General features: G+C 36.4%; 1 protein-coding gene across 2 annotated transcripts; it reads left to right on the forward strand.

Moving 5' to 3' along the window:
* The first annotated feature begins 865 nt into the window (after positions 1-865).
* On the forward strand, positions 866-12,266 carry trappc13 (trafficking protein particle complex subunit 13). 2 transcript variants are annotated; one of them, XM_028462093.1, is made up of 13 exons: positions 866-993; positions 1,680-1,748; positions 3,145-3,244; positions 3,320-3,404; positions 3,492-3,619; positions 6,667-6,739; positions 6,918-6,962; positions 7,311-7,328; positions 10,539-10,672; positions 10,746-10,944; positions 11,024-11,124; positions 11,715-11,862; positions 11,966-12,266. In XM_028462093.1, the coding sequence occupies exons 1-13, from the start codon at positions 948-950 to the stop codon at positions 12,071-12,073; spliced, it is 1,254 nt and encodes a 417-aa protein (XP_028317894.1). In that variant the 5' UTR covers positions 866-947; the 3' UTR covers positions 12,074-12,266. The 2 variants fall into 2 exon arrangements, with proteins under 2 accessions (XP_028317894.1, XP_028317895.1); XM_028462094.1 differs by lacking the exon at positions 7,311-7,328.
* Positions 12,267-12,407: the final 141 nt, after the last annotated feature.

Genomic DNA, 12,407 nt, shown 5'->3' on the forward strand with positions numbered 1-12,407 from the left:
ATGGGTGTGTTGTCAATTTACTCAGAAGTAAACAGATGCTGGATGTTTGAATATTTTAATACCCAGCTTTTATTTCTTATTATTTTTTATTATTAAATACAATAATTTATTATTATTATTATTATTACATTTTATTATTATTATTATTATTATTATTATTATTATTATTATTATTATTATATACTTATTTTTTCAAGCTTTTTCAAATTGGATTTTCAATGGTGACCAAACGCCATTAAATCAACAAAAAAATTACAAACTGGGAGGTTTGTAATTTTATTTTTTTGTGAAATAAATTAATTAGAAAATGAATAGATAAATGACAGTTTTTGTTTGTTTTTTATTGATTTTATTTAATTTAATTTTATTTTGCTTCTTTTATATGCAACTAATTTTTAATGAGTTTGTTGTGAATTTACTCAGAAGTTAACAGATGCTTTTTTATTATTAAATACAATTATTTATTTATTATTATTAGTAGTAGTAATATTATCATTATCAAATTACATTTTATTATTATTAATTCTTATTTTTTCTTTCTTTCTGGTTTTTTTTTTTTTTTTTTTTTTTTTTTTTTTTTACTCTAAAATTTTATATTCAATGGTGAACAAACACCATTAAATCAACTGCAATATGACTGGGAGGTTTGTAATTTTATTTTTTGTAAATAAATAAATAAATGACAATAATTATTATACACTTAGTTACATAAATAAATAAATACATGAATGAACATTTTTTTAATTTTTACATTTATTTATTTATTTTTTTTTGTACTTCTTTTACTTTTGTAATTAATAAATGTGAGCACGCGGTGGCAGCACGAGTTGACCTCCCGTCCGCGCCCTAAATAAAACCACGAAGAAGAAAGTGGCTGTCAAAGTTCACAACAACAACTAGCATCGAGGCTAACCTTCTACCAAAGTAAACCGGCTTTTCTGTCAGATATGGACGTAAACCAGACCAAACAGGAGCACCTACTGGCATTAAAAGGTGAGTGAGTGTGAGTGTATTCTCTGCTGGTTGTTTTAGAGTTAAAACGGACTCAAGAAAAGCATTTTACGGTGCTTTGCGGCTCCCGGAAGCGTTAGCTAAAGGAGAGACAGCCGTGTGTGTTTTTTAGTCATTTTACCATAAAATGCAGATTATTTAACCCTGCTTGAAGCTCAGTGTTAAATATATGAATGTTTTACAGTTTAGGGTTGTTCCAGTGTCGATGTCCGATTTTTATTTTTAATTATGTGGCAGTTGTTGTGTGTTTAATCATTAGTATTAGTGCCTAATGTCCATGTTAAGATCATTTATCGACTTTTTTTTTTGTCCTTGTTTAAATTCCTTGGAGCTAACATAATTATCCATTATATAAATTGAATGCGTGCTAACAAAAAGGTGTGCTTTTAAAAAACAGTCCATTGCTACATGTTCAAGGGATCACCCAGCTTTTTGTTATGGTTCTGATGAGGTTCAAATTTAAAATTGAAATTTGTATTCATATGTATTTGTGTTGGTTTGTAATTTAAGCCTTTAGCTGTGGAAAAATTCATGAAAATGAATAGGATTTGTAGTGACTTCCTTCAGTAGAATAAACTGGTTTATGGTTTTAGGTTTGTCTGCAGAAAATAAAGAACAAACAGAACTGTGTTCTTATGCATTGACTAATGGAGGATTCTTTTTTGCAGTGATGCGCTTAACCAAACCAACGCTCTTCACAAACCTACCTGTGACGTGTGAAGATCGAGATCTACCAGGTGAGCCCAAAACACATCTACTCAATGTTAAAAAATGACAGATTTTGAATTTCTAATTTGTACGTACATTTCTAAAACTGTTAATTTGTTTGCTTGTGTTGATGCAAAACGTTGATAAAATGTCCAGAATGAAGCCAAAGACTCCCACTTTGTTCAATAACTTCAATAGCTTCTCAATAATGGACATGATTAACATCTCAGTCACGAGCTGCATCATGGGATCAGGTCAAAGTTCACGGTAACCAAACTACTAAATAAAAAATGGCTGACACTAGAGAACTACAAAACTACACGTATCGAGAATTTCAAACCCTGGGAAGTGCAGCAGTTAAATTAATGTTGTCACGATGAGGGATTACAGTTTGTGGAAGGTGAAAGGATTAACTTGTTGCACTTTAGTTTGCAGACTGGAGTCAAATCTGCCCGATCGTCTTTGGGATCTTCTATCTCTGATTGGTGCTGCCTGCTTGTTGCCACCGAGTATGTGTTTAACTGAAAGGAATGCGCAGAAACATCTGACGCAATGACTTTGTCACGGGATGACAGAAAAACATTTATGAATAAATGAAAATGTTTGAAGGAGGTCACAAAGAACAAAAGTCAGTGTTTACAAAAAAAAACACACATGTAAGTTAAAAATACACAAAATGAAAAAAAAATGCCAACAAATTGACATTAAGGGACAACAAAAAATACACAAAATTATATAAAAATACACAAAATGATAGAAAAATATAAAAAAGTACAACGAAAACGCACAGACTCCAAAAACAAATTGAATGACAAAAAATATGCACATAATGACTCTGAAAGCACACCAAATGACAGAAAAATTCATAAAAAGATAACAAAAAATACACAAAATTAATCCAAAAACACATTAGATGCACATAAATAACTCTGAAAATGCACAGTGACAATATAAAATACAGAAAATGGCATAAAAATACACAAAATGCTAGAAAAATACATAAAAGGACAACAAAAAATACACAAAATGACTCCAGAAACACATTAGATGCACAAAATGACAAAAAAAAATACACAAAAGAACAAAAAATATATTCATAAAATGAGAAGAAAAACACACAAATAATTGTTCTGTCCTGTATTAATGCTCTAATTGGTCATTATTTTAAATGCTGACATGAAATCTGTGTCCCTTGGATTAGATAATCACATATTTGTGCCCCCCGCTGTAATAACAGTTGCTCAGTTTGGTTTTAAATACTTAAAATAAGCATTTTGGTTACTGTGACCTTTGACCGTAAATTTAAAGTGTCGTTTGCTCTATTGAGAAACTGGTTTCCAGTGTGTAGTTGGCGTGTGTGTCACTTTCACTGTCACGTTTGTTTTCCACGTTGGTGATGATAGTTTTCCTTCCGTTTCTCCCCAGGTGATTTGTTTAGTCAGCTAATGAGGGAGGATCCCTCCACCATCAAAGGAGCAGAGACCTTTATGTTAGGAGAGATGCTCACGTTACCTCAGAACTTTGGGTAAACGTCTCAGACCTACACACAAACCCCAGCAGAGATCTGTTCACGTCACTCTCTTCCTTCTGCTTCCAACAGGAACATTTTCCTCGGCGAGACCTTTTCCAGTTACATAAGCGTGCACAACGACAGCAGCCAAGTAGTGAAGGACATTCTAGTGAAGGTGAGGAGTTAACGTGCCAGTTGTCACTGTCTTAAAACATCATCATTAAAAAAATCATGTGACGTGATCTGGTGCGATCTCCTTAAGGCTGATCTCCAGACGAGCTCCCAGAGGCTCAACCTTTCAGCGTCTAACTCCACTGTAGCAGAGCTCAAACCTGAATGCTGCATCGACGACGTCATCCACCATGAAGTCAAAGAAATAGGAACACACATGTGAGTAGAAGATGGTATCAAACCCAAAATATCATCGTGTTTAGTTTTTCTGCAATCTCACGAAAAAGTAGAAACCATCAGCATTTCAATTGTTAAATACATCAAACAAACCTGTAAAAAAAACTCTATCTATTTTCCATTTTATTGATTCATTTAAATATCAATTGGTTGTGTTGCCCCTAAAGTCAACATGCAAAGAATGACTCTCAAAAACACACAAAATTACAGAAAAATATGCCAACAAATGTATTTTATTTATTCATTAATTGGGACAGCGTACAAATACATTAGGTTATAAAAACAGAGATATTTGAACCAGACTCTATCTTAACTCATTCACTGTCAGCCAACTGCTCCGTGCTAGCCATTCTAGATGATTTTCACTGATTATTAAAGACCCACAGAATATTTTGTACCATGACAATCTGAAATCTGAAACCAGATTCTGAAGGATTAGACTTGTACTTTCATCAGAATTTTTTTTTTATTTCGAGCTTGTTTCGTTCTTCCGTAATCAGCAGTTGAATAGAGGCAAATTTCTGCCAGTGTCTGACTAAAAAGCTGAGAAAAAGCCTTTTTCTGACCTATTAGTGACTTGAAAGCATTTTTTTTTGCTTTAGTGACATTGGTTTCCTTGTATAAAACTACAAAAACAACACTGAGACTGGGCTTTTGACGACAAAATTATTATTTTTTTGCTATCTGCGGCAGAGTTGAATAGATTTCTTACTGTATTTTGGCCTTCTTCCTAGTCTCTCCCCCTGTCATTCTCCACACACGCTACTTCCTCCTTCTCCCGGACATGCCGAGTGTCAGCGCTTGCCCCGTTTATTGGATCGTTTTCTCTCACCATCGCAACACTCTCAATAGTCTACTTAGTTCCACACATGCTCTGGTCGAGTGTGAGCTGCTGTGAACTTCAGCATCAACTCTCATAGCGCCATTTTCTGTCATATATTCACGGGAGACCTTCGTCACACTGTCTCCTAGAAACCCCAGCAGAAAAACACAATTGACATGTTTGGCAGACAACGTTACTAAACCAAATGACGTCAATGGCAGCCAATGAGTTAAAAGCTAATTTCCAGAAAATAGTTGACAAACATACACAATGACAACAAAAATAAAATAAAAAAAACTCACTAGAGTCGGGGAAAAAACACACAAGGGCCCTCATTTGGCAACCTTGCGTGAAAACAGGTGTAAATTTGAGTAGGGATGGGCATCGTAAACCGGTTCTTACTGAGAACCGGTTCATCGTAATCCAATTCCTATGAATTGTTTGTTTGCTTGCTGGTCAATTTTGCTTATCGGTTCGTCTTACGTCGCAAATACGTAATCACGCGCAAGCAGCCTCTTGTTAAAACCATAGACTGGTGGCCCAGTAATTAGGAGTCAGTGATGATTTGCATAGTTTTTTGGCAGTTTAGACGGTGTTTCAGGTGGTTTAGGAGGTGTTTGAAGCAGCCAGGATGGGAGGGGGTGGACCTGATGAACAGTCGCCCCGGAAACATTTCCTAATAAAAAAAAATGTTCCGGTGACAGCGTTTCATGCCGATTCTGTCCTCGTTCAGCAGTGAATTCTGTTTTCATTGGTCGATTCCTTACGCAATTCCGTTACCGTGGATTTCATCGAGCCCTACATAGTCCAAAGAGTGGATGAAGAAGTCCAACTATATAGAAACCTTCCTCTTATCCCAACCAAGGACAGCGCCACCCTCTGGTGGTTTGCCCCTGTTGGCCACCACGCTCATGAAAATTGCACCATTGTTCGAAACTGACCAATAAAAAGATTCCTAACATCGTCCGGAGGAGGCCCTGTCCACAAGTTGAAAACCTTCAGGAAACCTAAACAAAAATGCGAAAAATGGAAACAAAATGTATAGTTTCATGAGAAAACATTTTTGATTTGTAAACAAAACCAGCATTTTTTTAAATAGTAATGTTTGTTTTGTTTGCAAAACTTTTGTTCTTTGCAAATCAATTTTTTTCTTTGATTGAATAATAAAAACACAAGTCTACCTCCATAGAAAACCTAAAAAGTGGTTTCAGTAATAATGTGGGCTTTTTGGAAATTCTGTTTATTTTTTTTAATTTTATTTGTTTTAATAATCTGTTTTGATCTGTTCTGAATGTGTCTGCTCATGCTTAAATGACAGCTAAGGTTATGAGTCTCAGTCCGATTTTGCTGCTGAATCACAAATCCTCACACTCAGATTTGTGCCCACGTGGTAAGACCTGACGTGAGATCTGATCGTAGCATGGTCGAACACACGTCGTACGCTCCGGTCTGAACATATGAACGGTTGATAAATAAGGGCCAAGGTGACTACAAAAATACTAAAACTATAACAGATTTTCAACATAAGCGACAACTAAAAAAACACACAATTTGGGTTGTCCCGATCCAATATCGATATCGGTCCAATCTATGCCTGAAAACGAATATCGGATTCAAATTTCATGTTTTTTTTTTTTCAAGTCATTTTTTATTTATTTCATTCAATTGTAGAATACTGCAGATATTATGTTGAAGGTTATAATTTATGTAACCGTGGTTAATAATAAATCGGTCAGTTTTTCTCATTCCTACTATTGCTGACTATTGTTCTCTGTTTGAGCAACATCACTTGATCAAGCCTTTTCTAACATTCCACACTACAAAATAAGTAATCACTTTTAATATATATATATATATATATATATATATATATATATATATTAATAAAAGTATGATTCATGCTGATATTGATCAGTATCGGTATTTGCCGATACGCAAGGCTGTAATATCGGTATCATATCGGAAATGAACAAGTTGTATTGGGACATCCCTACACAAAATAACTCCAGAAACACTCAAATACAATAGAAATACACAAAATGACTTCAAAAACATACATAACAATAACAGAATCCCATTTTTGTTGCCCTCGCTGTGTTAATAACACGTGTTAGTAGAAGGACTATGATCTTGTAAGACGTTGCATGTTCAGATTTTGCTCAGCGGTTCTTTAGGGGTTGTTTTTGTTTATTCTCACATGTTGCAGTTTGGTGTGTGCGGTCAGTTATACCACGCAGTTCGGGGAGAAGCTCTATTTTCGCAAGTTCTTCAAATTCCAGGTGAGTTATTTTTGACTCTTCTCATTAGACGGCCGCAGCAAACTTTGAGCGGAGCTGAGAGATTCCACAGAGCAACACACTCTGCGGTGCTGCGTTCATTACGTACAACAGGAGGATCTGAATGGATGCACCGAGCGAGAAAAGCAATGGCTTCAGTTTACAATCTATTTTTAATCAGGTTCTCAAGCCACTGGACGTGAAGACAAAGTTCTACAACGCAGAGGTAGGTTTGCTCCTACGCTTCCTGGTCCTCTGCTTCCACCATGTTTCATTTCATAGTGAGAGAAGTTTCTAGATGCTAGTAGAGCATCCACTGATGCTTCCTGGAGAAAAACCTGCGAAGCTCCAGAGACGTGGGAGGAACTTTGGTTCTGTAAAAGTCCTGGTTTGATTCTCTGAAGCTGGGCTTCAATGGTTTTTCCTTCGTGGAAGCGTTCACATTGTTGACATATGTGAGGCGTGTTTTTTATTTGTTTATCTGTTTGTTTTTCCTACAGCAGATTTTCATTGTCCCCATTGTTGGCATGTAACTCCATATGTTTGTGTGTTTTGATTTGATTTTCTCCATTAGAGTGACCTCAGTTCTGTGGTAACGTCTCTTCTGTTTCCATCGCTCAGCTGATTTCTGTTTGTTTGTTTGTTTGTTTGTGGGCTCACAGGAAGGTGCAAAGTAAAAATGACAAAATTTCATCTTAGAACAGTGCTTCTCAAAGTGTGTGGCGCGCTCCCCTGGTGGGGAATAGAGATATGATAGGAGGTGACAAACCTCAATTTAATGCCAAATGCCTTTCTGAAATAATTAACACTCAACAAAACACCTATACACAAAGAAAGTAATACTGAGAAGCCAAAAAACGTAGCAAAAGTAAAAACAACATTAAATTATTAGACTGCATTAGATATGGAGCAGGAGCAAAATGTAACACGGACTAAAGTAAAAAATAATGATTTTAAATGACTGAAACAATTTATTTAGTTTTTTGCCACAGATTGCAAACAATGTTTTTTTATTTCCTGTATTTTTGACTAATTAACTATTAGTTATTACTAACGCTTTTAAATTTGGTTTTTTTGCAGGTGATTTGTTTAATTTAGTTTTTGAGTTTTAATTTATTCATTAGTTGCATTATGAAACATGATGATACTTATTCATACGTGCAATGAATTTCCTTTTTTGTTTTCTTACACAGATTCTTAAAGTTTGAGAAGCACTGGCTTAAAATAAGGATAAAGAAGTAGGAGAAAAGTGATGAAAATCCTCTCCAATATTTTACTTTGACCCTTTCTTCACGCTCTCATGCTTTTCCTGCAAACTGATGCTACACGGGGATTATTTGATTCAACTTTGCAGTGTCTAATGTGGTTTTAATTCTAATATTTTGATTGGGAAAATGTAACTGAATAATCAAACTCGTCAAGGCGATTTGATTGTGTAACTCGGCTCAGTGTCTGAAACTGACAAATGTAGTGATTATTTCTTTTTGATGGGGTATGAGCCTTGATGACACTGGCTTTGATGAATGGGAGTGGCTGGGATGGCTTTGCATGGAGACACTCTGTGTTGCTCTGTGATCTTCGTTGGCACCGGTTCATGCTCAGGTTTTTCTACTTGCAGGCATGAACTAATCTCGGCTTTTCTCTCTTTGCACCACATGGTACGGTCGAGGCTGCACAGGCGTGTGGATTGTTGCGCTGAAAGCTACGAGTTGGTCTCCAACAATATCTACTTCCATGTTTGCTCAAAAAAACAAAGATAGTACAGCTTTGTTTACTTTGGTTTATGTTTTTGTCCTTCTCTCATCAACTACATTAGCCTCAGGGCCAAAGTTTGCACGGGACACACTGCATCATCGGTGTTCTTAATGATAGGATAGTCATTTTGATATTTATTGTGTGATGTGTATTGGAAAAAAAATTAGTATCGAAAAATAACGTAGAAATGCGCGATATTCTAAGTCTGTCGTACCGTAAGGATTTTTTTATGAGATTTGATATTTCTGTCTCGTTGTCCAACCATTCATGGGGAAAATTTGCATGCAAAAGCTTGACATCCAAAAACATGGACGTCAAACGAGTCTTATCCGTCACAATACGATATATGATATATCCCAATATTAAAGTATAAGGCGATTATTGCAATTTTTTTTTTTTTATATATATATGACTTAAACAACTAATGTGTGAACTTGTACACCTTAATAAGAACGAAATGTATGAAATATATTTTATTGGCATATCTTACACTCAAAACATTGGCTTTAACGTGCCATGTGCCAACAACTTAAAATATAAAAAAAATAACATAAAATCTGCCTGTGGCTTTTAAACCAACTTTGACTTAAGTTGCACTAAAGTCATGTTGAGCCTAAAACAACAATTAAATGCAGAAAGTCAGTACTTTCTTTTTAGATTTCATTAAAAAAACACAAGCAACTTGTTTGTGCAGTTACAATGTCTCCTGAAGTGGAAAATACGTTCCTGGTTAAATAAAGGTAAAAAAAATAAATACTTGAATAAAAATTGTTTAAATCGATATGGATGCATTTTGAATCGATCCGAGAATCGCGGGATGTAATATTGTGATATATCGGCAAATCACTTTTTTTCAACACCCCTAGTGGGGGTATATTAAGTGTCGTAAAAAAAATAATATATGTAGATAAAAACAAAGCAAAAAAATAGCTTGTTGCATTTTAGGAAGTTAAATGTGTAAATGTCTGTTTTCTGCAATCAGAAAATCGGAGGCCTTACGAACACATAAAGTTCACCACAGTATTTCACTTACTTTCCTACTCTTTCTAATATTAGTTAAGATATACATATATATTATTAACATGATGTTTGGAGACCAATTTAGAAGAAGTAACAATCTATCACTGAGCAGCCTTCACTGTGTAAAGCTGCACTAACATGAGCTCTAAGGGACACTGAGCAAACCATTTAATCTACTTCATACTTCATAAAAACATGAAAACATCTCTCACATCACCTTCAGAGGGACTCAAATGTTGGATGTTAAATGTGGCTGAGACGTCTTAACTACGTTACAAATACGTAATGTAATTCAAAACTTAGTATCAGCTACTCGTTGGTGTTTTTTCTTTAATAATTTAGTTTATTAATCACTGCAGATAAAAACGAAGGACAAGAGAGGAAAGCCAAGAATAAAAAAATTGGTACCAGTTATTCTGACGAGTGACTGGTACCAATGACCTAAAAAATACACACAAAAAACTCCAACACACACATTTACATGGAAAAATACACAAAATAACTCCAAAACACACTAATTAGCGATAAAATAAACAAAATGACCTAAAAAAAAGAAATATATATATACAGTGACTCTAAAAACACAGAAAATAACTCCAAAAACACACTACCTGTAATTGACAGTAAAAATAAAGAAAATTACTTAAAAAACACACAGTGGCTCCAAAAACACAACAAACTCACTCCAAATACACAGTGAATGACTAAAAATACAAAAAAAAATACTTGAACAATGCTCAAAGGAACTCCAAAAACACACTAACTAACAGTAAGATAAAGAAAATGACCTAAACAACACACAGTGACTTCAAAAACATCCACATCCATTGGAGTGGACGTAAATCTAATAAAATCCAATGCGTTATTATTATTATCAATATGTAAAATGCATCATTGAACTCATCCATCACACATACTGTACCTGCCTCACACACTTTAAACTTCAGGTGTTGCTCAGTCTACCTTGGAGCTCAGGCAGAATACACAAGTCCCGCTCTGACTCCGCCCCCTGACTTTTACTCCCCAGACAGATGAAGTGTTTCTAGAGGCCCAGATCCAGAACATCACCACGGCCCCCATGTTCATGGAGAAAGTGTCTCTGGAGCCGTCCATGATGTACAACGTCACTGAGCTCAACACCGTCCTGAGCGGAGAGCACGGGTAACCGCGCCTCTTTTTCTCCATTATCACTGCCAAACTGGTTCCCACTTTGAACTAGGATCGTTCCTCACAGAGAGTCCACCTTTGGGATGATGTCCTACCTGCAGCCCATGGACACACGGCAGTATCTGTACTGCCTGAAGCCAAAGCCGGAGTTTGCAGAGAAGGCCGGAGTCATTAAGGGGGTGACGGTGATCGGGAAGCTGGACATCGTGTGGAAAACCAACCTGGGGGAGAAGGGACGGCTACAGACCAGCCAGCTGCAGAGGATGGTACCCAGATGTTTATTACAGCTGTTCTTCTCTTTGCTAAAGCCTGATGCTGAGAGTGTGTGTTTATTTGTGCCTCCAGGCTCCAGGATACGGAGATATCAGGTTGTCTTTGGAGAGGATTCCTGACACGGTCAACCTGGAAGAACCTTTTGACATCGTTTGTAAAATCACCAACTGCAGGTGAGAGCGATGTTTGAAAACATCTGCAAGTTTCCCTTCAGACACGACTAAACTATTCATTGATTTATTAATTCATCCATTCATTGCTGCTACGAATGGTACGTTTTCTTCATTTTATTGGTAAAAGTTGCTGACTAATATTTATCATCATAGTTTTCATCAACGATGCTTTGACATATAAATAAAATTAGGTATTATTTAAAAAACGTTACATTAATGAGCTAGATGATCAGATGTAATCTGCTGTTAATTTGAGTCGACAAAAACGTGTAGCCCATTCTTCTTCAGCAGTCCAAAATAATTCCCCATATTTGTAAAAGACAGCAGTTTTATTATCAATCCATCCATACATCTTTATTCATAAAGACCATTTCATACCAGTAAAATGTTACAAAGTGCAACAATTAATTAAAATGTAGGGAACTTAAACTTAATTTAAACTAAAATTAATTCTGATAAAATGTTGCTAAAGTTCTGTGACTGCTAACGTGTTGGTGCCAGATACCAAGTCCCACCTTTAGAGGTCTAATGAAGTGCTTTTGTTGATGGATTAGAGATGTTTGGGGTCCTAATGCTGATGGTGTTTGCAGTGAGAGGACCATGGACCTGGTGTTGGAGATGTGTAACACCCAGTCCATCCACTGGTGTGGTATATCAGGGCGACAGCTGGGGAAGCTCAGCCCGGGCGGGTTCCTGTCGCTTCCTCTCACCGTCTTCTCGTCCGTCCAGGGTCTACAGGTAGCCCCCCACCCCCAACACACACACACACACACACACACAGATCACACCCCACCATTGCGTCACCTCACCAGCGCCGCCCGTCTTTCCTCCTACGTTCCAGAGCGTCTCCGGTCTGAGACTCACCGACACGTTCCTGAAGAGGACGTACGAATACGACGACATCGCACAAGTATGCGTGGTGTGTCCGTACACCAGCAACGAGCACTAGACTTTTTAAATGTGTGGATTTTAGATTGAAACGGACCAACTATAGACCTTTTGACACTGATGTTTTTCGACTCGTGCGGATTATATTATGCAGTATTTTAAAACAAGCTGTGGATGATGCAAATCTTTTTCTTTGAAATAAATTATGTAAATGTGCATAAATGTTAATAAAATCTCTCACTGATTTTGTTTTACCCTTTGGCTGATGTTGCTTTTGTCAAAAACGAATGCATGATTAGATTTCCTATTTTTTTTTTTTTTGTTACTACAAAACGTTTTAGATCGGACATTACACCAGGAGTTCTCAACCATAGGGTCGGGACCTCATTTGGGGT

Source organism: Gouania willdenowi, chromosome 12 (genome assembly GCF_900634775.1).
Source record: "Gouania willdenowi chromosome 12, fGouWil2.1, whole genome shotgun sequence".
Lineage (NCBI taxonomy): Eukaryota > Metazoa > Chordata > Actinopteri > Blenniiformes > Gobiesocidae > Gouania > Gouania willdenowi.